At 47.2% G+C, this 24781-nt stretch overlaps 1 protein-coding gene across 1 annotated transcript in view; it reads right to left on the bottom strand.

Annotated features, from left to right (window-relative positions):
• The window catches only part of MROH7 (maestro heat like repeat family member 7), a 30765-nt gene extending 16255 nt beyond the window's left edge, over window positions 1–14510 (bottom strand). The window contains exons 1-11 of the mRNA XM_060142581.1: window positions 14418–14510; window positions 13971–14100; window positions 11657–11752; window positions 11045–11149; window positions 10698–10833; window positions 8009–8121; window positions 7426–7602; window positions 6896–7050; window positions 4605–4743; window positions 2200–2390; window positions 38–175 (exon numbers count right to left, since the gene is read on the bottom strand). Coding sequence (XP_059998564.1) covers window positions 38–175; window positions 2200–2390; window positions 4605–4743; window positions 6896–7050; window positions 7426–7602; window positions 8009–8121; window positions 10698–10833; window positions 11045–11149; window positions 11657–11752; window positions 13971–14100; window positions 14418–14440 — 1403 coding nt within the window. The 5' untranslated portion in view covers window positions 14441–14510. The remainder of the gene's footprint in view (window positions 1–37; window positions 176–2199; window positions 2391–4604; window positions 4744–6895; window positions 7051–7425; window positions 7603–8008; window positions 8122–10697; window positions 10834–11044; window positions 11150–11656; window positions 11753–13970; window positions 14101–14417) is intronic.
• Window positions 14511–24781: the final 10271 nt, after the last annotated feature.

Raw genomic sequence — 24781 nt, forward strand, 5'->3', positions numbered from 1 at the left:
TCCCTCCAACTCCTGCCCTGGGGGTCGCTGGCCTCACCTGGCCAGCAGGGACACTCCACGGTGGTGGTTCTCCGCCTGTCCCATGAGCTCCCAGCCACCCTGGTCCTCCAGAAAGGTAGCCTCGTATGAGCAGCCCATCTTCAGCAGAAGGATTTTCACCACTTTGACCACCCAGCTGCCAAGACAAGGGGACTGAGACCTCATGTCAGCCTGCCCCCAACAGGCCAGACCTCCCTCCACCCAAGTCTCTCCCACCATCAGTTCCATCTGCCAGACAAATTTCTCTCCACAGCCTCAGCACATGGTATCGTCATGTGACAAGACCCTATCTTGCCCTTACAACACACCTGTCAGGGTAGGAACTGCTTACCCCATTTCATTGGCAAGGAACCAAGTTGCCAGGAGGTTAAATTGGTTTAACCCAAAGTGCAAAGCACTGTTATAGGCCAGGACTCAAACCCAAGGTGTCCTGACTTCAAGCCCAGCTACACAACTGCTTGCCTTCTATCCCTCAAAGTGCACTTTTCTGAGCATAACACGCAATAGAAACCAAAAAGGAAAAGACTGAGGAACTGGACTGCATAAAAATTTTAAAGTTCTGAATAGCAAAAGACCATCAAATTGTTGCAGGTTAAGTGATAAACTGGAATACAAATGACAAAGAGTTAATGTCCTTAATATATAAAGAGCTCTTACAAACCAATAAGAAAAATTCCCAACAGTCCTATACAAAATTAGGCAAAGAACAAGAACAGGTTGCTGACAGAAAAGGAAACAGAAATGGCATTTAAACCTCAACCACATTCATAATAAGAGAAATACAAACTAAAATTACAGCAAAATACCATTTTTTTCAACTTTCAGATTGGCAAAGATGAGAATGTGCTGGCAAGGCTGTGGAGAAATAAATAGTGTCATATAATACTGGCGGTGGTGTCCTCTGTGGGAGGCAATTTGGCAAACTGGGTGCTTTAGGAGGTCCTTCATTTTCCCTTGACTCACTGGTCAAGAACTTTTTCCACCACATATTCCTATTCCACCATAATATTTAAATACAGAAACCTTCTGATGCACCCATTCTACTTTCAGGAATTCATCCTACATATACAATCACATGTAGGTATAAAGACATATAAACAGCCTCACTTACTGCAGCATTGTTTCTAATTGCAAAATGCTGTGAAGCACCTAAATCGAGAGGATCCTGGTTAAGTAAATGATGGTATATTGGAATCTACACAGAGGGATATTATGCGGCTGTTAAAAATAATGAGGCAGCTCTATATGTAATGATCTCAGAGATATGGTATACAATAAAAGCAAAAATATATAACTGTGTAAGGTCCACTAACATTGGTATAAAAGTAGAGAATGAAAACACATGGGCTTAGCCCTACATCAACCCCCTCTGAAGGGCAAGAAAGAACTTGGGGTTCTTAGTCATCTTAGGGCAGATGACTGGGGTAAAGAGAGGAACAGAGACTCCCTTTTAATGCCTTTTGAGATTTTTACCCGTGTGCCTATATTACCTGTTCCAATTAATAAATAAAAATCAAAATGGTTCGGCCTTGGGTACAAATCTAATACAAATAATATCTCTAGGGAGGGAGGAGGAAAACCGAAATGGCGAGCTCCTTGGGGGAAGCTGATTCTTCCCTGCCATCCAGCACTAAGCAGAAGACATACCCTGCAGGTGCTCACAAACAGTTGTTGAACAGATGATTGGCTCTCTCATAAAAGTGTGCACCTGAGGACTTCCCTGGTGGTGCAGTGGTTAAGAATCCGCCTGCCAATGCAGGGGACATGGGATCGAGCCCTGGTCCGGGAAGATCCCACATGCCACGGAGCAACTAAGCCCGGAGGCCACAACTACTGAGTCTGCGCTCTAGAGCCCGCAAGCCACGACTACTGAAGCCCATGCACCTACAGCCCGTGCACCACAAGAGAAGCCACTGCAATGAGAAGCCCGTGCACCACAACAAAGAGTAGCCCCCGGTCACCACAACTAGAGAAAGCCCGCACACAGCAACGAAGACCCATCGCAGCCGAAAATAAATAATAAATTAAAAAAGAAAAAAAAGTGCACGTCCGTTTTCTCTTCTAGTCCCAAAGCTAATTTCTACTGATCAATTGCCCTAAAGACTTTCGGAAGGGCCCTTGCTGGTGGCCCTCCCCCTGCCGGGGACAGTAGGAACATACCATACAGGCACGAAACCAGAGGGCTGTCCATCTTCCTTGGTGTCCTTGCAGGAAACCACGTGGCCAGGCAGGTTGAGGCCGATGTGGTAATGGACTTGAATAAGCAGGGCCAGGAGCAGCTGGGGGTAGATGCGCCTCACGTGGCCCATGCAGCTGTTGACGGACAGGAGCTCACAGAGGCCGCTGGCTGCCTGGTGGGGCAGGGGGCGGGATCTGTTAGATGTCCCAGCACTCCTGGCAGGGCCTAGACTGCTTCTCTAGGAGGCTGGCTCTGGATCTTTGCTCTTCTCTGGCCCGACTTGGGCAAGCCCAGATTCCCCCCCAGCTACCACACCCCGACTCCTGGCTCTCTGGGTGAGCCCTGCCCCAGAACAATCAGAGCGACCCTTTGCCTTTGACACACCCCTGGAAGAATCATGGTGGGAGGATCTCTTCCCACATTTGTGAGGTAGAGTCTTCATCCCACTGTGCAGGGGAGGAGACAAGCTCAGAGGGGTGAAGAGACTTGCCCAAGGTCACCCAGCCTCCCGGGGGCAGAACTGGGACTTGAAGCCAGGTTTTCAGATTATGCGCTGTAGTGAGCCCTGCCTCTTTCTGGTTCATAACACAGGCACACAGACAGTGAGGGGGACACCAGTTGCCTCTTCGTTGAGGGCCGTTAAACCAGGCTGCCCTCACTGCCTCCTCTGAATGACATGAGAATACACCAACACACAGTGATCAGAGGAGGAGTGCATGAATGCCCAAACCAGGGAAGGAATGGGTGCTGGTGTCCTAGTCATGGAACTCAGTGCTGGGGGAGAGAGGCAGAGAGATCCAGTGGTAAAGCATGGGATTCCGGGGCAGGAGATCTGAGTCCTGGCACCACCACTCACTAGCTGTGTGACCTTACATGAGACGTGGAATGTCTCTGAGCATCAGTATCTTCCTCTGTAAAGGGATAATACCACTCGCTCCTCTTTATTTGCTTCCCTCCACCAGCTTGTCTTGCTCTCTGCTGAATCCCCAGAACTTATGAGTATGCCTGGCACATCATAGGTGCTCAATACCCGTTGAATAAATTGATCAATCCAACAAAAAATTTTTGAGTCTACTGTGTGCCAGGTGTATGTTGGACTTTGGGGATATCAGGCTCAGGCACTGAATTCATGCATCCCACTGATTACCCAAATGACACCCCCACACACACACACACAGTATTGTTAAATCACAGCTGGGGTAAACTCTCCCAAGATAAAGTATGTGAAGCAAAGTATAATATGCACCAATTTGATCTGGTCAGAGAAATCAGGGAGGGCTTCCCTGAGGAGGCGATAAGAGCTAAGGGTTGAGCAGGAGTTAACTTGGTGGATAGAAGTCTAGGCAGAGGAAACAGCATGTGCAAAGGCCCTGTGACAGAAGATAGCAGTGTTTAAGAAGATCTGACAGGGAACTTCCCTGGTGGCACAGTGAATAAGACTCCACGCTCCCAGTGCAGGGGGCCCAGCTTCCATCCCTGGTCAGGGAACTAGATCCCACATGTATGCCACACTAAGATGCCCGCCTGCTGCAACTAAGACCCGGCGCAACCAAATAAATAAATATTTAAAAAAGAAGAAGAAGAAGATCTGACAAAGAGCAACGAGGTTGGACCCATGCAAGCAAGAGGATCACGGTGAGGGGTGAGGGCACGAGGCCGGTGAGGGGTGCAGGGCCTTGTAGCACACAGGTAGGAGCACTGTGTTACTCTCAAGGGCAATGGGAAGCCATTGAGAGGGTTGAGAAGAGCAGATGTGCATTTCTCAAAGATTTTTTTAGCTGTGGTACAGATTGGAGGGGCTGGAGTGGAAGCAAGGAGATGAGTGGGGGTATTATCCAGCTGGCTAGGACCAGGGGGATGGTGACAGAGGCAGAGAGAAATCTGTCTCTCCACCCAGCCCCGTTCCTGCAGTCAGAGCCCTTTCCCTCCGTGTTCCCAGGGCCGACCTCTGAGACTGGCAGCAGAAGCACTTAAACATTTTATGTTGCTAAATGAGTGAACGAGTTACCTCGTTTAATTTTCCCAACTGCCATATGAGGTGGATATACTATTATTTCCATTTACAGAGGCAGAGAGTGAGCCTCAGGGAGGTGAAGTGACTTGCTCAGGTTACAAAACCTGAGCAAAGCCAACCCTCAGACTAAGGTCTGCGAGTCCCAGGTCATTCTGTGTCCACTATTCCAGGCTGCGGCCGTCACTGTAAGTAACAGTACTATTGTCGTCCAGTGGATCACAAACAAGAGGCCAGAGACAGACTTGCTCAAGGCCACACAGTCAGTTCCTGGAAGAGCAGGGAACTAGAAGATGGGTGTGCAGAACTCAGGGGGAGGGGAGGAGGGCGGAGGATGGGATGGGGCAGTGATGGAGCAGGGTGGGGTGTCCTCACCGCTAGGGGCATGATGGAGGCCCGGCCCTTCTTGGTGACAGGCTTTTCCTTCAGGCTGGTCAGGAGCAGATCCAGGAGATCTCGGGTGTCACAGCTGGGCTTGCGGAGGATCAGCTGCCTCCACATCTCTGCTCCGTTGCTGGGGGGTCAAGGGTGGGGATGGTTAGTGGGGACCAGGGCAGTGGGGCCACCCTGCCACCCAATTGTTTGGGGAGGGGGAATGGAAGGTGCCTTTGAAATGGCATCCATGGACGTACCAGAAAATTTCTGGAATGGACAAGAAAACGCTCCCTAAGAGGCGGGGGGCTAACAATTATCGAAAACCCTATGACTCAGGGACTTACTTTACCAGGTGCTTTGCATACAATTTATTACTTCAGCAAATATTGAGCATCTGCTGTCTGCCAGCAGACGTGAGCAAGGTAGTCAAGATACTCAAGGTCACTGAATTCTTACACTGACCCTCAAGGTGGGCTATTATTCTAATTTTACAGATGTGGAGTTAAGGCTCAGAGAGGTGAAATCACCGGTCCAAGACTACATGGCTAATGAGCTACGGAGACCAGAAGTGACCAGGCCTGATGACTCCAAAGCCTGTGCCTGCTCTTCTATGCCAAGGAGCCCTTTGGGGCCTAGATCTTGCATTTGTCACATAATGTCAAGGAGGGCCCACTCCTGTCCCTTAGAAGGCAGTATACAAGGCAGGGGATAGCATCTGGGCCAGCAGGCACCAGCCTGTAGGCACTCCTATCGTGGGGAGGTGAAAATGCTGACAGGGCCAGTGCACTAAAGGGTTAACAAAACCCTTTCCCCCTTCTGCTTAAGATTTGAACCTTCCATTAACTTTCCAGCTCCGTTCCCCTGGAAACCTGATAAAGATAGTATGTCAACTATGTTGCTAAGCAACATTGCTTACGGTAAAAATGACCCAATTGGTAAATTGCGTCTGGGCTGGAGGAACTATAAATTAACTAGAAGGACCATTGGGGACGCTGTGGCATTGGGCTTCTCAGGGTGCAGTGACTTGTGACTGGGTTTGTCCCTGTGGGGATCCTGGAAGCAAAGTCTAGACAGTTATTGTAAGAGACACTAGTTCTTTTGAAGCCTGAGCCACTTAAGCCAGGGCAGCACCTACACCTTTCACCTGGGAGGACCAAGGCCAATACTAGATTGAGGAAAGTGAGGCATCCAGGGCACAACATTTAAGGAGGTCCTCCAATCAGGCAAGCACAGGAGTGGCAATTGAGAGCGAGGCCTCCTTAAATTGTGTCCCAGCTCTGTCTGGCCTGCTACACAGGCTGCTGTAAGGACTCTGCCCTGTCCTATATCCTGAGTAACTGAGGTCAGGTATGGCCCTGGCAGTCTTGAGTCTGAATGTTTAGTGGCTCCAAGAAGAAAACTCCCTGGTTTCCAGTGAAGCCAGAAAGGGTTAAATTCTTCCAGGTGGGAGATGGGAGTGTGTCACCCCTGCGCTGATCTTGGTTTCAATGAACGACACCAGCTCTCCTGGTTAGAAGTGCACCTCACTTGCACAGTTCTGCATAATTCTTTTCCATTCACTCTCAACCAACTACCTTAAGATGTGGATCACACGCTTCTGCCTTGTTTTCATTCAAAGGTGTGGGAGCGTTTCCTGATTTGGGAGACTGGAGCAGCCAGATTTGTCTCCCCTGCTCACGAGCTCATCACCATCTGGCCACAGTCCCCTCTGCCCATCAGACCAGAGGTCCCTGAAGGCTGACAGCATGGAGCACAGGGCAGGCACTCAGCACGACTGGCTGCATTACTTGTCATGACCACCCATTTGGGGTGAGAATGGGGGGATTATTTCTTCCTTTTGCATCTGGGGGAAAACTCAAGCCCAGAGAGGGCAAGCAGGCTACTCAAGACCACAGAGCGTCTGGAGGCAGAATCAGGACCAACACTCAGTTCTACTTTTATGGCATCATTGAAGCGCTCTGGGCTTGGAGTTGGTCAGATACGAGTTTAGGTCCTCATTCTGTTGCTTGTTCAGTAGGTGCCTAGGGCTAGAAAACTTCCCATGAGCCTCAGTTTCCTTATCTATAGAATGGGGTTGTTACACTTGTGAGAAAACATACAAATGTGCAGCACAGACACCTGGCAGTGCTCAGGAAGGACTTAACGGTTGTCATAAGCATCATAGATCATAGAAGAGGGACCACCTGGGAGGGCGAGGGGCTCCTCTGGTAGAAGAAGGGATTCCCAGCCCGGGAACAGGGCTATATCAACCCTCTGAAGTGTAGTGGCTGGAAGCCCCCCTCACTTGGTACCTGTCCAGTGGGAGGGGACACACGAGCAGGGCCACGACGACCTCGGTCATGAAGGAGCTGGCCAGGAGAGAGACGGGCAGCAGGGCCACCTCTCGGGCCCGTGGCTTCTGAATGTGGCTCAGGTGCACATAGATACCCTGCATGATTTCTGGAATCTGGGGTACAGCCAGGGTGACCAGGAGCAGGCAGAGGGCCAAATGGAGAAGCCAAGGGGGTGATGGGGGAGCAGGGAGACAGGAGGAGGAAGGAAGGGGGTGACAGGGTGTGGGGAGAGAGAGGGGAGAGGAGGGCGCAGAGGGAAGAAAAGGGGAGACGGGCAGACAGAGCAGCCGCCCCTTCCCTGGGAGACAGCTTGTCTTTGCTGCCCTCCCGCACCCCACACTTGATAGTTGAGCTGTCTTGGGGGCCAACACGGGAGTTCTTTCTCACCTGCAAGTTGGGAACTCAGCCACCACCAGCCTGCCCTGCCTGAGGGATGAGTGGGCCCTGTGGGGTTTCCCAGCCCAGCCCCTGCCCCCCGGGGGCCTTACCACCTCCAGTGCCCTGTGTCGGTACCGCTCCAGCACCGAGCTGAGTGTGACCTCCGAGGCCAGCTGCATCATTTCCCCCGAGTCCTTGCCCCAAGCCTCTGAGCCACCTTTCAGCCCTTCCAGGGCTGCTAGCAGCAGGTCCTTTACCTGTTGGGGCCCCAGGAAGTCTTCAAATTCCTGAAACAAAGGCATAGAGATCTTGACACACATGGGCAGACCCAGAGCGAGCCGTACATGGACGCCCTAACACCACCAGACATATGCAGAGGTCAGCAGGGGGGCATATACTCAGTGAATCCGTGAGTGTCAAACACTTTGAGGAGGAGCTCCAAAAGAAGGGGTGACATGGCCCCTGCCCCCAGAGCTGGTGACACGGCCCACGCACTGTGGCGCAGACCAGAGGGGTTGGGAGCCCACAGGATGGGCCTGTGTGGTCAAGGAAAGCACGTAAAGGAACGTAAAGGGAATTGAGCCTGGAAGGATGGAAGGGGAGGAGGAAGCACTGGGGCAGGCTGGTACTGCCCTCCTCCCTTGTCCCCATCGCCCCAGGAAGGCCCAGGGCTGTTGGGGAGCAGGTGGTCACCGCGATAACACGCAGAATGTTCTGGCATGGGCTGACGGGGTTGTAGGGGCCCAGGAAATGCTTGTTGCTCTCATACAGCTCCTTCTTGTCGGTCTCTTCCTTATCTCTGGCTCCTGCAAGCAAAGAACCTTTCAGTGAGGCCTCACCGCCTATTTTGTCTTTTAACTTTTTGTTAAACGTAGACGTAGGATGTGCCTAAATCACAGGCGACCCGCGGGGTCAGTTTTCACGGTGAGCACGTCCTTGTAGTGGGCACCCGGGTCAAGAAACAGAACACGGTCAGCACCCCAGAAGACCCTCCGGCGCCCCCATTTCAGTCCACTATCCTCCTCCCCTACTCAGGGTAACCACTACTCTGGCTTCTAAACCCGCAGATTCGATCTCCTTGCTGTTGGACTTTATATAAATGCACTCATACTGTATGTTATCCTCGTGTCTGGCTTTCACTCAACCTTATGTGGGTGGGATTCATCCACCCTGCTGCAAGTTGCATGGGTTCACTCACTCCCAGCGCTGTATAATTTCCCATGGTATGAATATACTACAATTTATTGATCTGTTCTACTTCTGACGGACATTTGGGTTGTTTCCAGCTATTATGCATAGTGCTCACCTGAATGTTCTAACACGTCTAGTCCACGCCTTTTGGTGACTATAGGTACACATTTGTAGGCACAGAGCTGGGATTGGAATTGTGTCCTAAGGTGGGTATCGGTTCAGCTTCAGGGGATATTGCCAAACAGTTTTCCACAGTGGGGACCAATTATGCCCCCACCAGCAGTGTGTGAGAGTTCCAGTGGCTTCACATCTCACCAGTGAATTTGTCTGTTCCGTTTTTGCCATTCTGGTGTGTGTGTGGCAACACCTCTATTAAATTGCAATTCCCTTACCCCTGGTGTTCCCAATCCCCCTTTTCTGTTTTCTTCTTTTTTCTGTAATACTAATCATCACTTGACTTACAATAGGTGTTACTTGTTTTTTTGTTCATTGTCTCCTGACAACAAGAAGATAAGCTCAACAGGAGGATTATTGAATTAATCTTTTTTCTTCTGTGTCCCGAGTGCCTAGAATAGTACCTGCAGGTGTGGGCTCCTTATTTTCTGCTGAAGGAAACACATTTCAGGAACATTTCCTGAGCCTAACTGTGGCCTGGAGTGGGTCCTACCTGGATCCCCCAGGGTGTGCGAGACACAGGCATAAGAGAGGGCCATTGAGGCAGAATAACATATGGACTAAGTAGGCAGGTTGTTTGTAAAAGGAAGGAGATTGAGACCTGGAATCAGGCAGACCCAGATTCAAATCCTAGCTTTGCTGCTTCCTACAGTCAGGGGCCCTGGATAAACCATTTCACTCCTTGAGAATCTAACAGAGTGGGTTTGTCTTAGGGTCACCAGATAAAATACAAAATACCCAGTAAATGTGAATTTCAGATAAACAATTTTTAGTGAAAGTATGTCTCAACTATACCAAAAGGTATTTACCTTTTATCTGAAATTCAGATTTAGCTGGGTGTCCTATATTTTTATTTGCTAAATCTGGCAATACTAATTTGGTGTATACTATTCCTGTCCCTAAGACTGATCGTTAACATGGCTTATATCACCTTCATCTATCACTCAGGAGGTCTGAGTGGTTCCTGGGCAGCAGGAGAAATCTCCTAGGTGCTAAATCTTTGCCCCAAATGCTAAAGAACAAGAAGAGCAGGGACACCAGCCATATCCCCAAAGGTTGAAACTAATAAGATGATCCTTGTAGGGATGGGGAAAAAGGAAACTCTATTTGGCAAGTACCTATAATGTGTGGAATGAGCTGGTCTTTTTACATCTATGATCTCATTTAATCTTCCAAAAAGCTTGTGAGTTATGTCCTATTGTGTCCTTTTTTACAAATGAGGAAATCTAGGCCTTGACAAGAAAAATAGTTGCCTAAGGTCACACAGCTAGGAAGGGCCAGAGCTAGGTCTTGTACCCAGGTCACGCTGCCTCCAGAGCCAGGGAAGTTTGAACAAGGTGCCAAGGTTCCTTGGTCTGGAGCAGAGTTGGGACTCTGGAGAAAAGAAGGAGGCAAGTAACAGTTGATGCTGCACACCTCTAGGTGCAGTCCCAGCTGGGTTTCTGTGGCAGCCCATACCATATCACGAGCTCCCTGCAGCTGAATCCAGAGATGTACTCCCACGTACAGGTTTTAGCCACTCCAGATTCCAAGATAGGACCTGCTCTTTGTTCATTCATCCAATAAATATTCACTGAGCACCCACCATGTTCCAGGCCCAGGGCTAGATCTTGGGAATACAGTGGTGAACAAGACACAGACTCAAATGAACTTATAGTCTAGTTGGGGAAGACAGACCAAAACCCAGCACACTGGGGCTATTATGCCTGGGTGTACATGGTGGCATGGGAATGTGAAAACGAGAGTCACACATTAAACTTGGAAGAATGAGGAGACATAGAAGCATTGCTTAAGTTTTGCTTTGTCAAAGCATTGCTTAAGTCAAAACGGGTTTGTTTGTCACCTCTGTCTCCTAGTTCTGTGGGGACTAAGGCTTCACACTGATTTCCAGACCCCATTGGACTCTGTGTTGGTCTCTTCCATATCCCCCCAGTGCCTTGTTGCCATGGCTCCATTCAATTCCTAGGCTGAGTACCTGCTCAAAAGCCTTGTATTAGAGGCACTCCAAAGGGCTTACGTTTTTGAAGCTCCAAGATGGTGTAGAGGATGGTGATGCCGTCCAGAGCCTCCCGGCCAATCTCCTCATCGGGATCCCCGACGCGAATGACGAGCCTCCCCAGCAGAAGCCCCAGTGCCGGGAACCCCGAGGACATCTGTTTGTGTCATAATCTTAGGGATTGAGACTTATAGGTTCAATAAGGCTAGACCACAAATGGTGCACTGAGCTAGATGGTCTGGCCCTGAGAGCTGAGCCCCCTGAGGATGGGGGGACCACCTGGGAATCTCTGGGTGCATGCACAGGCTCCCTCAGAGCTGGGAAGATTCTCCCTAGGAGTGCCCCTCCTCCCTCCCAGGGCCACTCACAAAGAAAGGCAGGGTCCGAAGCATGTGGTTCAACACAGAGACATAGCCTTTCACAGCCCGTGCTCTCTCATGGGCCTTCCCAGAGTTCATCCAGGGCCCCAGAGGCTGTGGGGAAAAGGGCAAGGCTCAGAGCTACAAGCTGGATGCCAGCGTCTACTGCCTGGACGGGCAGGCCAGCCTTCACCCATCATCAGGAAGCTTCTAGGGAGACAGCATAAAGACAACCCGCTGTAGCCCTCCTCCTTTTCTTAGCGCATGGAAGACATGGGGTCCAGAAGCTGAGGACAGGACAGGGAGACCAGAGGGAGGACAATGGTCAGTGAGGAGAGAGATGAAAGGTGGAGAGTCTTGAGGATAGGACAGAGAGACAGGAACAAGAATTTGGAAAGCAAGGATATGGGGACAGCTGTAGCAGGAGTATGGGGGATAGGGAGAGAGTGAAGGGGCAGGAGTTTGGGACGTAGCCTGTGAGAGGGGCAGGGAAGCAGAGACCTGGCACAAGATGACGTCCTGAAGTCAAATCACTCTTTCTGGGTCCAGCCCCCCACCCCCAGATCTCCCGAGTCAATTCTCCATTCTCCTCCGCCTTTGCTCTCCTCCCGGCCTCTGTACCTCCAAGATGCTCTTCAGCCCAGCAGGAGTGGGGTCCTCAACAAAGAGGGCATTGAGAAGTGTCTGCAGGGCATCCAAGGTCTGACGGTAAAGTGTCTGTGGACAGGAGGAGGACCAAGCCACTAGGGAACCTCTGGAGCAGACCCCAGCCCCAGGCGACCCCTGGTGTGGGTCAGGGGAAGAAGGGCTACTCGGACTCAGGAGAGCTGCTTTCTTGTCCCGCCTCTGAGACTAACCTTGGTGTGTGATATTGGACAGATTACTTTCCCTCCATGGGTTACAGTTTCCTTATCAACAAATTGGTAATTATTATCTCTGCCCTTCTTAGCTTACAAGGGGAGGAATCAGAGGCCCCACATTTACTGAAAATCTACCACGGGCCAGGTGCCTGCTTCGTGATTTGCACAACCGTATCATTTTATCCTCAAAGTGTTTTTCTCATTCTACCAATAAGGAGACACTTGTCCAAGGTCACAGAACAAGGAAGTTTCGGTTTGTGAGGAGCATGAGAAGATGGGTGGGAAAAAGCTCTGGAACCGTGAGAGCTAGATCAACGGACGACCAGCGTGACTTATATTACTGTCTCTGGGGAAGTGTTCTGATTCTTTTTTATATTACTACTCCTAGATCCAAATAGATTTTCGAAGTTGCCCCTTCCAGGAGCCATCTCTCTTCTGCCCGGTTGTTTCTTCCTTCCTCAGCCACACCACAGTCCTGAAATTATCTTAGGAGGGTGCAAGCATTACACACACACAAGGCTGAGCAGTGTTCTGAGACCCACCCTCCCCTGCCTCCCCTCTTCCCACCGCTCTCCCCATCTACCTTCCAGGTTGTCTCTGTCCAGGCTTCCTGAGTCTGTGCACACCAGGCTTACACCACCACCACCAAGCAGGCCTCATTCACCGACCGCCTCCTCCTTCCCTCCCATCTGTGGCCCATCACTGTGCAGCACTGCTCTTTTTGCACCCGGCATGGGGTCCTCCCCCCTCTCCTTTGAGTCTTCTCTCAAGTGCACCACTTCCGGGACTCAGAACATTCACGCTGGGGCTGGTCTGGCCCCCAGGGCTCTCTCACCTCACCCTCTGGGCTCCAGCCACACTGCCTCCTTATCGTCCTTGGTCACCATGTTCTCTCTGTCCTCAGGCTGCTCCCTCTGCCTGGCACACTCTTCCTTCTGCCATCCCCTTCAACTAGTTAGCTCTTCTGTAACCTCTCACCTCCAGCACCATGAGCCCTGACCCCCAACACACTCAGGCTCCGCCAATTCCAGGCTCTTCATGGTCTTATAGCATCAAGTACTTCTCGCTTGCAACACGTACCACTGTTGTAATTTTGCATTTATTTGTATGATACTTTGATAATCTGCCCTCAGCCCTACCGTATCCTTCCCTTGTACTTCTGGATTAGGCATCAGTTAATATTTGCTGAATGAAAGGATGCATACGTGTGCCTCACCCAGAGCTGAAATCCCTCTCCCTAACCTCCCCCACTGACCCCATCCTACATGAAGGGTCACCTCTGATCACTCCTCCTGGGACTATCCTGCAGGGGTTTGAAGATGCTCATGGGAGCCCCTTGAGGTTCCACTTCCAGGCCTCAGCCCCAACTCGCCCAGTCCTCAGGCCTTTTCCTCTCACTTCTGGCCATCTCCTGAGGCCATGCCAACATCTGCCCACATCCTTCTCATGGGGCAGAGCCCAAAGTGGACAGTGCTTCAAATGAGGGATTCTTTATTCTGCAGATTCATACATTCACCAAATGTTTATCGAGTGCCTACTCAGGCCAGGAGAGGGGAGGTGAACTGCCCAAGCTACTTGAGGAGCAGTGTGAACATCAAATCTACCTCCCAGGGGACTTTCCTGGTGGCGCAATGGTTAAGAATCCACCTGCCAATGCAGGGGACACAGGTTCGAGCACTGGTCCGGGAAGATCCCACATGCCGCGGGGCAACTCAGTCGGTGCACCACAACTACTGAGCCTGAGCTCTAGAGCCCGCGAGCCACAACTACTGAGCCCACGTGCCACAACTACAGAAGCCCGCACACCTAGAGCCCGTGCTCCGCAACAAAAGAAGCCACCGCAATGAGAAGCCCGCGCACTGCAACGAAGAGTAGCCCCCGCTCGCTGCCTCTAGAGAAAGCCTGTGTGCAGCAACGAAGACCCAGCGCAACCAAAAATAAATAAGTAAAATAAATTTTTTAAAAAAATCTACCTCCCAGAACACCTTCCTTTCCCTGCTGGGAGTCCAGGAACGTGCCTCGCTCTGAGGATGCCAGGCAGCCCCGAGGCCCCACTGGGGAGGGCCCTGCCTCACCTGTATGGCCTCAGCCCTGTCCTTGTCTCTCTCCTGCACGGCCTGCACGGAGGGCAGGGAGAACACACTCTTCATGCACGTGTTCACCAGCTCCGACCGTTGCTGCACGCCCGGGACAAGCCGGGAATGACTGAGGAAGAGACAGAAAGCAAGGGCATGGAGCGAGGAGGGGTGTGGGGTGGGGAGCCTGGGGCTGGAGGCAGGAAGCGAAGGATGCAGGGCTGGCATGAGAGCTGAGATTGAGATCTACAAAAGCGCGAGATGAGGAGGGTAGGAGGAGGGAAGTGGGGTGCAGGGCAGACAGCCTCAGCAGGCGCTGGGCAAAGGGAAAGGAAAAGGCCCAGGACTGGGCTGGGGTCCCGCACAGCAGAGTGGTCCCAGAAGATACAGGCGGAGTCCATGGGTAGAGGGAATGGGGAGGGGGTTCGGGGAAGGGGCTGTGGTCACCTCAGCTGGGTCAGGGTCTCCATGACTTGCTGGCGGACGGAGCTCAAGAGAGAATCCAGCGGCTCCTCCCGGATCTGCTTCTGGACAGGGGACCATGGAGGTGTCAATGAGGGCACAGGCCACCGCAGACCCCCAGGGCCGAGGCCACTCCTCCTCGCGGAGCAGGCCGTGGCAGCCCCTCGGCGTGGGCAGCCTCCACAGCCTGCCTGGCCTCCAGTGGGGGGAGCCAGCTGACTGCTCAAGCCCTGTCCAGAGCCCTCAGGTCAAGGCCACCAAAAGCATGACAAGCCCTAGCCTGCTGCGCGCCCCCCATGTAGGGCTCCGGAAGAACTGTTTCAGCAGCCCCACGGTGGGGAAGTATACCTAAACCGCGGACCGACCCAATGCAGAAAACACCACGCGTGGCCCTCAAAAGTGGTCCGGTTGAATTCCTTTAAAATGTCCTTCTAATTCCTCCCTTTTGATCTAGCACCAACGACCTATAGGTGCTCAATTAACATTAATTAAATGGAAGTATCAAAGGCAAGGATTTTTTCTCTCTTTATAGCTAAATATAATTCTGGAAACTTCAGTGGTTATCCCAGCACAAACATTCTGGTGGTTAACTGAGAAGTGACTGTATTTAGCAAAGAGAAAAGGAACGTTCCTTCAGAGGTTCCCCATCAGAAGGAATTTGGGGGGAAATAATGTATAAAATACTAACGACGGCTCCCAGGTGCCTAAGGCTTTACAGTGAACTAACCTTTGGGTTCTGTCCTCCCAACAGGCCAAGGACACAGGTTTTATCACAGTCATTTGTGAGGTATTAAGAGCGAGGCTCCGAGAGGGGAAGTGACTTGGCTGAGCTCCCCCAGGGTAGATGGGGGGCAGTTAGAGGTGGAGCCGAGACTCAAGCCCCAGTGTCTGTGCCTCGACTGTCCTCTGCCCATCACACCCCACTCCAGCCTCATCAGTGGGTGGACTCGGGACGTCCGCCCCCTCCCCACCCGGATGTCACAGACCGCAAGTTGCTCACGCACCGTCATCTTCTCTTCTTCCACGTCCAGCACATCCTGGCTCTTCTGGAGGCTGAGGGCATTCTCGACCTCGGGGGCAGCAGAGGGCAAAGCCGCAGGGTGAGAGCCACACTGAACCCAGCCCTCAGGGGCTGTCCCTTCACCCCCCTTAGCCACCTGCCACCTGCAGGCAAGCCGGCCTGCTCCTCCCCAGCTGCCAGCCCCCAGCGTCAGCTCAAGACAAGTGAGAAACCACAGGGGAACTTGAGGGGGCTGAAGACTTGAGAAGATTGTGGTGGCAGCGGGGAGGTTGGGGATAATCCCTGTAGGCTAGCATTTGGGGGAGGACCAGATATCAGGGACTGCAAAGCATTCTCTCCTCTCCAAGCAAGGGAGAAGAGGCAGGAGCCAATGGGACAGAAAGGGTCCCAGCACCTCAAGCTGAAATGCCATCATAATTGAAAAGAGCCTTCTAATATCTACCCTTCTTAAGGGCACACACTAGTCGGATTAAGGCATTCTGCAACCTGAGAGAGGGAAAACATTAACCAACGTCTAATTAACCTATTAGTTCTCATTATCATTATTAAGGCAGAAGAAGAAAGAAACATGAAACAGATAAAATATATAGTAAAGAAAGCAAAACAAGAAAATCTAATGGACAGTGTGGTGGGTCAAAGATGTCACAACCTCTTTCCCACCCCTCCCTTCAAGAGAACAGGTTGCACGGCCTGGCGTGGGTAGACCCCCTGCCTCCAGACTCTGTCCACCAACCAGGCTCACCCACACCCCGTGTGTCACACTCACGTCCACCAGCCTGTCCAGTCTTCCCCCACTGGCCCTCACCAAGGCCTGTAGATGCTGGCTTTCTCTGGCCTCCAGAGGCCTGCTGCATGGTTAAGACCTGGGTTGGGCTTGTGTCCTGAAAGAGGTCATATCTAGCTTTTCTCCCCTCCCCACCCCCTTTTTTTTAATTTGGCCATGCCACACAGCTTGCAGGATCTTACTCCTCCGACCAGGGATCGAACCCTAGTCCTAACCACTGGACCACCAGGGAATTCCCTTTTCTTCCGCTTTTAGAAACGCTCTCACAATTCATTCCATGGTTTAAAAAACTGTTATCGAGCACCTAGGATATGCCAGGCACTGCTCTAGATGCTAGGAATGCAGCTGGGAATAAGACAAACAAAAATCCCTGATTTATGGAGGATGCATCCCAGTGCGAGAGAATAACAAGAAACAAGAGAAACTTATAAAGCCTGTTGTGCTTCAGATGATGATGAGTACCAAGGAGGAGAGAAGAGCCAGGCAGAGAAACAAGGAATGCTGGGGGTGGGGTGGGCGCGGGGGGAGAGGGCGTCCCAGAAAAGTCAGGTGGGTGTTAGCAGGAAGCATACCAGAGCTACTTTGCTGCCATCCTCTCTCTGCCCTGGCACCTTCACCAGACATGAGGCTACTTCATCGAAGGCTCCTGCGGGTCATAGTTCCATTGAGGAGAGGAGAGGAGAGGGTAAAGATATGGTGTAGCAGAGTCCCTTCCCACCTCCCCCACTGGGCCCCTCCAATCCTTACTCCACCAGCAGCCAGACTGAGCTCCCATCCCTAAAAGCCTTCAGGGGTCCCATTTCACCCAGCATAAAGCAAGCATCCTCGTTAGTGCCTTCAAGGCCCTGCCAGGTCAGTCTCCCCTGCCCACCTCCCCAGCCTCACCTCCCCCTGCTCTCCCCTCGCTCACCATGCGCCCACCACACTGGCCTCCTTCCAGGCCCAGCAAGCTTCCCCCTCAGGGCCTTTGCACAGGTAGTTTCTTCTACCTGGGCCGCTCCGCTGCCACACCCCCTTGCCCAGGTAGAGCCCCATCCTTCAGGTCTTTGCTTGCCTGCCACTCCTCAAAGAGGCCTCCCCTGACCTTCAGGCTAAAGAAAGGCCCGCTGTGATCCTCTTGTGCATCATCCTAGTCTCTTCCTTCAGTTGTTATCACAATCTATAGTTAAACTCTTATTTGTTATAGTAGATACATGTTATTTTGTCAGCCCCAAAGTCCCTCATCTTTCTTCTGGTGAAAAAGCCTCTGTCTTCCATGTAGGCTACTCATTCCATAGAGCTAGGTGAAGCTGCAAATCACACCCATCATCCCTCTTCAGATAAGGGTGGGCTTTACACCTGAAACTAATATAATATTGTCAACAAACAAACAAATGAATAAAGGTGGACCTGGAACCCACGCTTGGCCAGTAAGAGAGTCCTGTGCCCCCAGACACAGTGATTGGTCCAGCTATGGGCTCTATGGGCTGAGCAGGGCCAATAGAGCCCTTGACTTAAGCGGGGCTGAGGGGAAGCCCAAGGAGAGAGACCCTGGAACTTCAGGGGTAACTTGGGCACCAGAGGCTACCAGAGGATGGAGTCAATAGTGAGAAGCAGAGACACCTCAATAGTAGTGAATAGAGCTAGCACCAAACCTTGGCTTCTAAGTACTAAAGGAACAAGTCTCCTTGGAGAAATGGCTGATTCTAGGACTTGGGCAGAGAAAGCGCAGGATGAGCCTGAGACATCTTGTACCAGAAAACAAGGAAGAGAGCCCAAGGAAGTATGGAAATACGTCAAAGAGATACAAAGCTTGCTCAAAAGGGATTCCTTGGTTAAACTCGGGAAAGTTTGAGTATCACAATAAATGATGGTAGCAACAGATTATGGTCCATCGAGTAAACTAGGAAAACATAAGTCCATACTAATATAAATAAGTAAATAACTAAATTGAAAGTTTGATGAGGAATGGTATATTTGCATAGTTTCAAAGTACCTCCTTAATATTTTTACATAATATTTACTAAAAAGGGGTAAATAATGACTTTACAGTGGAAAACCTTGGCAGCAACCATTGTACTCAAGTGATCAAAGTGAACATCACCAGTAATGGAGCAAATCAGAATCATACACCACCAGATAGGATGCAATGAGGAAAACCAAGCATCATGTCTGTGCTATTCCTGCCAAAGATGGATGACATGAATCTGATCGTGAGGACACATCAGATAAACCCAAAATGAGGCACATCTTATAAAATAGCTGGCCTGTAATCTTCCAGTGTATCAGGCACATGACAGCCAAGGAAAGTCTGAGGGCTGGGGGAAACAAAACAGATGAGACAAAAAAGAGCAATGAATGATTCTGACCTGTATCTTTTTTTAATAAAGAACATTACTGGGACAATTGATGACATTTGAATGGGGCGTGATGATTAGATGGTAGCAGTGTATCAGTATTAATTTCCTGATTCTGATGGTTAACTTTTATCTTTTATTGTAAGAACACATATTAAAATTCAAGATGAGTAGGATATCATTTGGCAACTTATTATCAAATTATTCAGAAAACATTTTTATACTGTACTTTCAACTTTTCTGCAAGTTTTTATTGTTTTAATTTTTTTTAAAGCATGAGGGATAAATAGAGGCATTTTCAGACAAAAATGGAAAGAGTTGGCCATCAGCAGAATTCACTAAAGCAAATTCTAAAGGGAATTAATCCCAGATGGAAGGTCTGAGATGCAACAAACAAACAAGAAAAAGAGGTTAATATTTTGGTAAATATAAGAACATTAACTACATAAAATAATAATAATGTTTATAGGGTTAAGAAAAAGACAGAATTAATATACATTACCAGGAGAGCATATAAATTGGTGGTGAGGGGAAGATTAAGTGGGGTTAACATGTTTCTAAGTCTTAAACTGTCTGGGAGGAAGATAAATGCATTGATTAGTTGGACTTTGTGATAAATTAAATACGCACATTGTAACTTCTAGAAAATCACTAAAAGACTTAAAACAGTAACTTCCCCACAAATAACAGAGAAAAGAGGGAGGAAGAAACAACCCCAAAACCATAAAAGGAGTAAAAAAGAAATATAGAGCAAGCAGAACAAAGAATACAAACATAAGATGATAGATATCAAGCTACCCATAATTGTAAATCAACTACACTTCAATGTAAAATTAAAAAAATTTTTTTAACTATCCATAATTACATTAAATATAAATGGACTATGGGTTGGAAAACACAGTTTATAAAGAAGACAATGCTACATAAATTGATTTATAAATTCAATGAAATTCCAAGGAAAATCTAACAGATTTTTATTATATTTTATGGAAATAGACAAGCTGTTTCTAGAATCTGTATGGAAAAGTAAATCACCTAGAATAGACAATCTTGAGAAAGGACAAAGTTGAAGGACTTACAGTAATAAATATCAAGACTTACTCTAAAACACAGTAACTACGGCAATGGTTAAGGATAGACAAACAAAGGAACAGAAAGAGTCCAGAAATAAACCTACGCATATACAGTCACTTGACTTACCTCAAAGGTGACACTGCAATTCAGTGGAGAAAGTAGGTCTTTTCAATAAATGGCCTGGAGCAATTAGATATCCACATGGGGGGAAAATGAGCCTTAAGTCCCTCTCTCACACTGTTTTCCAAAATGAATACATGATGCATTATAAATTTAATGTGAACAAAAAAACAATAAGACTTCTGGGGGAAAATATGAGACTATTTTCACAACCTTTGGGTACCCATACCTGGATTATATCAATATAAAGAACTTCCACAAATCTATAAGAAAAAGACAACCCCAATTTTTTAAATGAGCAAAAGACTTGAACAGGCACTTCATAAAAAAGGATATACAGAGACTTCCCTGGTGGTCCAGGGGTTAAGAATCTGCCTTCCAATGCAGCAGACGCAGGTTCGATCCCTGGTCAGGGAACAAAGATCCCACATGCTGCAGGGCAACTAAGCCTGAACACCATAACTACTGAGGCTGCAGGCCATAGCTAGAGAGCCTGTGCACCACAACTAGAGAGCCCGTATGCCACAACTAGAGAGGCTGCGCACTCAGGAGCCCATGTGCTACAGCTAGAGAGAAGCCTGCACGCTGCAACAAACAGCCTGTGCGCAGCAACTAAGACCCAACACAGCCAAAAATAAATAAATATATTCTAAAAAAGGATATACAAATTGACAATAATCATATTAAAAGATGCTTAACATCAGTAGTCATCAAAAAATGCCAATTAAAATCACACCAAAATATCATTAGACACCAAACAGAATGGCTAAAATTTTGAAAACTAACAATACCAAATGTTTGTGAGGATATGGAGTAGTTGGAACTCTCAGGTGAGATGGTAAATTAATTCAACCACTTTTGAAAAATTGGCAATATCTACTAAAGCTAAACATATGCTTATGCTATGACCCAGAAATTCCTCTTCTAGATAAATAAATGTATCTGTGTACCAAAAGACATGTACGAAAATGTTCAAAGTAACTTATTTATAATATCCAAAATGTAGAAAAAATCCTAATGTCCATCAGCAAAGAATGGATAAACAAATTGTGGTATGTTCATAAGATGGAATACTGCAAAACAATAAAAAGAATCGACTATGATACATGCAACGATGTGGATGAATCTAAATGACATCATGGTGGGCTAAAGAAGCCAGAGTCAAAACAGTATATACTGTAGTATCCTATTGATAAGAAGTTCAAAAACAGGCAAAACTAGTCTATGGTGATACAAATCAGAATTGTTCCCTCTATGGCTGTTGTTAGCTGAGGGCAACTTGTGAGGGGGGATGTTACTACTAGCATCTACTGGGCAGAGACCAGGGATGCATCTTACAATGCATAGAACAGCTCCCCACGCACCCGCACTCACACAACAAAGATCTATCTAACACAAAATGTCAATAGTGCCAAGACTGAGAAACCCTGCCCCAGAAGAAGGGGTATTGATTGGAAAGGATCACAAGGGAAGGTTCTGGGACGCTGGAAAAGATCTGTGTCTTGATCTGGGTGGTAGTTACCAGTGTGTATAGGTATGTAAATATTCATCAAGCTGTACACTTAAGGTTAGTAGTGCACTTTACGTATTTTACTGATATATGTTATATACCTTGAAAAAGTTTTTAAAAGACAAATACAGTTTGAAAATACATTGTTTTTAAAAATCCAAATGGACAAAATGCTCCTATTAAAAAACAAAAATTGACCCTAAATAGCCAAAACAATCTTGAAAAAGAACAAAGTTGGTAGACTCATATTTTCCGATTCCAAACTTATTACAAATCTATAGAAATCAAAACAGTGTGGTACTGGCATAGGACAGACATAAAGATCAATGGAATAAAATAGACATAAACCCTCATATATATGGTCAATTGATTTTTGACAAAGGTCTCAAGACCATTCAGTGGAAAAAAGATGCTCTTTTCAACACATGATGCTAGAAAAACTGGATATCCACATGCAAAAGAATGAAGTTGGACCCCTACCTCATACTACATACAAAAATTAACTTAAAGACTAAACTTAAAAGTTAAAACTATGAAACTCTTAGAACAGAACATAGGGGGAAATCTTCATGACATTGGATATGGCAACAATTTCTTGAACATAACACCAAAATAACAGATAATAGACAAGTAGACAAATTGGTTCTCATCAAAATTAAACACTTTCATGCATCAAAGGACAATGTCAAAAGAATGAAAAGACAACTCACAGAATGGGTGCCAATATTTACAAATTGTACATCTGATAAGGAATTAATATCCAGAATGTGTAAAGAGCTAAAACTCAACAACAAAAAACAACCAAATTTGAAAATGGGTAAAAGATTGAATAATTATTTCTCCATAAAAAAGATATACAAATGGCAAATAAGTATGTTAAAATGCTCAACATCATCAGTCATTAGGGAAATGCAAATTAAAATCACAATAAAATACTACTTCACACTCTTTAGGATGGCTATTATAAAAATGTTTTCTAAAAAATGGAAAATAACAAGTGTTGGCAAGGAGAGATTAGTAGTGCAGAAATTGGAACCCTTGTACTTTAGAACCCTTGTACATTTCTGGAGGGAATGCAAAATTGTACAGCTGATATGGGAAATAATTTGGCTGTTCCTCAAAAAGCTAAACATAGAATTACCATATGATCCAGCAAATCCACTCCTAGGTATATACCTAAAGGAATTGAAAGCAAGCGTTCAAACAGATACTTGTGTGCTGACGTGTATAGCGGCATTATTCATAAGAGCCAAAAAGTGGAAACAACCCAAATATTTGTCCATGGACAAATAAAATGTGGTACATACATTGGAATATTATCCAACCATAAAAAGGAATGAAGTACTGATGCATGTTACAACATGGATGAACATTATGCTAAGTGAAATAAACCAGGTACAAAAGGACAAATGTATGATTCCAATTCATGAGTTACCTAGAGTAGGCAAATTCATAGAGACAGAAAGTACATTAGAGCTTACGAGGGACTGGGGAGAGAGGAATGGGGAGTTATTGCCTATGGTGAGACCTTCTATTTGGGATGATGAAGAAGTTTTGGAAATAGATAGTGGTAATGGTTACACAATATTGTGAGTGCGACTAATGCCACTGAAGGTTTAAGGGCTGCCCTGGTGGCACGGTGGTTAAGAATCTGCCTGCCAATGCAGGGGACAGAGGTTCAAGCCCTGGTCCGGGAAGATCCCACATGCCACGGAGCAAAAAAGCCCATGCGCCACAACTACTGAGCCTGCGCTCTAGAGCCCGCATGCCACAACTACTGAAGCCCACGCTCCTAGAGCCCATGCTCCACAACAAGAGAAGCCACCGCAATGAGAAGCCCACACACCGCAACGAAGAGTAGCCCCCGCTCGCCATAACTAGAGAAAAGCCCACGCACGGCAACAAACACCCAGCACAGTCAAAAATAAAATAAACAAATTTATTTTTAAAAATGTTTAAAATGGCATATGTATGTTATATATATTTTACTACAATTTTTTAAAGATTAATAATATACCAAAAGCCATTGAATTGTTCACTTTAAATGGGTAAATTGTATAATATGTGAATTGTATCACAATAATAACTGGACTCCACATGCAAAGGAATGAAGTTGGACCCCAATTCCACACCATATCCAAAAGTTAACTCAAAATGGATCAAAGACCTAAATTTCAGAACTAAAATTATAAAACTCTGAGAAGAAAACATAGGCATAAATTTTCATGATCTTGGATTAGGTAATAATTTCTTACATATGACACCAAAAGCACAAACAATGAAAGAAAAAATAAACTGGACATGATTGAAATTTAAAACTTTTGTGTTTCAAAGGACACCATGAAAAAAGTAAAAAGACAACCCATAGTTTAAAAAATATTGGCAAATTATATATCTGATAAGGTATATATCTTATCTGGGGATAAGGGATATAACTTATATTTAGAATATATAAAGATCACTTACAACTCAATAATAAAAAGACATGCCCAATTTTTTAAGTGGGCAAAGGATTTGAATTGACATTTATCCAAATAAGATATAGAAATGGCTGAGAGCATATGAAAAGTCGTTCCATATTACTACCCTTCAGGGAAATGCAAATCAAAACCACAATGAGATACTTCATACCCACTAAGATGGTTATAATCAAAAAGACAGACAAGTGGGAGGTACAAACTATTGGGTGTAAGATAGGCTACAAGGATGTATTGTGCAACATGGGGAATATAGCCAATAGTTTGTAATAACTGTAAATGGAGTGTAACATTTAAAATTGTATAAAAATAAAAGATAAAAATAATTTTAAGAAATTCAAAAAGATTCCTAGCTTTTTGTTAAAAAAAAAAAGACAGACAAACAATAACAAGTGTCATATACTGCTGGGGGGAATGTAAAATAGTTCAGCCACTTTGGAAAATGTTCTAAAATTGATTGTGGTGGTGATGGTTGCATAATTCTATGTATATTTTAAAACCATTAAATTGTACACTTTGAGTGACTTTTATGATATGTAAGTTTTATCTCAATAAAGCTGTTTAAACAAAAAGACCAACTTGTGTAAACAAAGCTCCTCTACATCATCAGCATCACCAGTACAAAGTAAGAATTGTATTAGAAAATAAGGTATGATTCATGGTAGCAATAAGAACTGTAAAGTACCTAAGAATTAACCTATCCAAAAATGCACTAGTCTTTTATGGAGAATTTTTTAAATTCTAGTAAAGGATATATCTCATATAAAGTAAAACTTGGGACTTCCCTGGTAGCGCAGTGGTTAAGAATCCACCTGCCAATGCAGGGGACACGGGTTCGAGCCCTGGTCTGGGAAGATCCCACATGCCGCGGAGCAACTAAGCCCATGCGCCAAAACTACTGAGCCTGTGCTCTAGAGCCCGCGTGCCACAACTACTGAGCCTGTGCACCTAGAGCCCATGCTCCGCAACAAGAGAAGCCACAGCAATGAGAAGCCCACAGACCGCAATGAAGAGTAGCCCCCGCTCG

This window comes from Lagenorhynchus albirostris, chromosome 2 (genome assembly GCF_949774975.1).
Source record: "Lagenorhynchus albirostris chromosome 2, mLagAlb1.1, whole genome shotgun sequence".
Lineage (NCBI taxonomy): Eukaryota > Metazoa > Chordata > Mammalia > Artiodactyla > Delphinidae > Lagenorhynchus > Lagenorhynchus albirostris.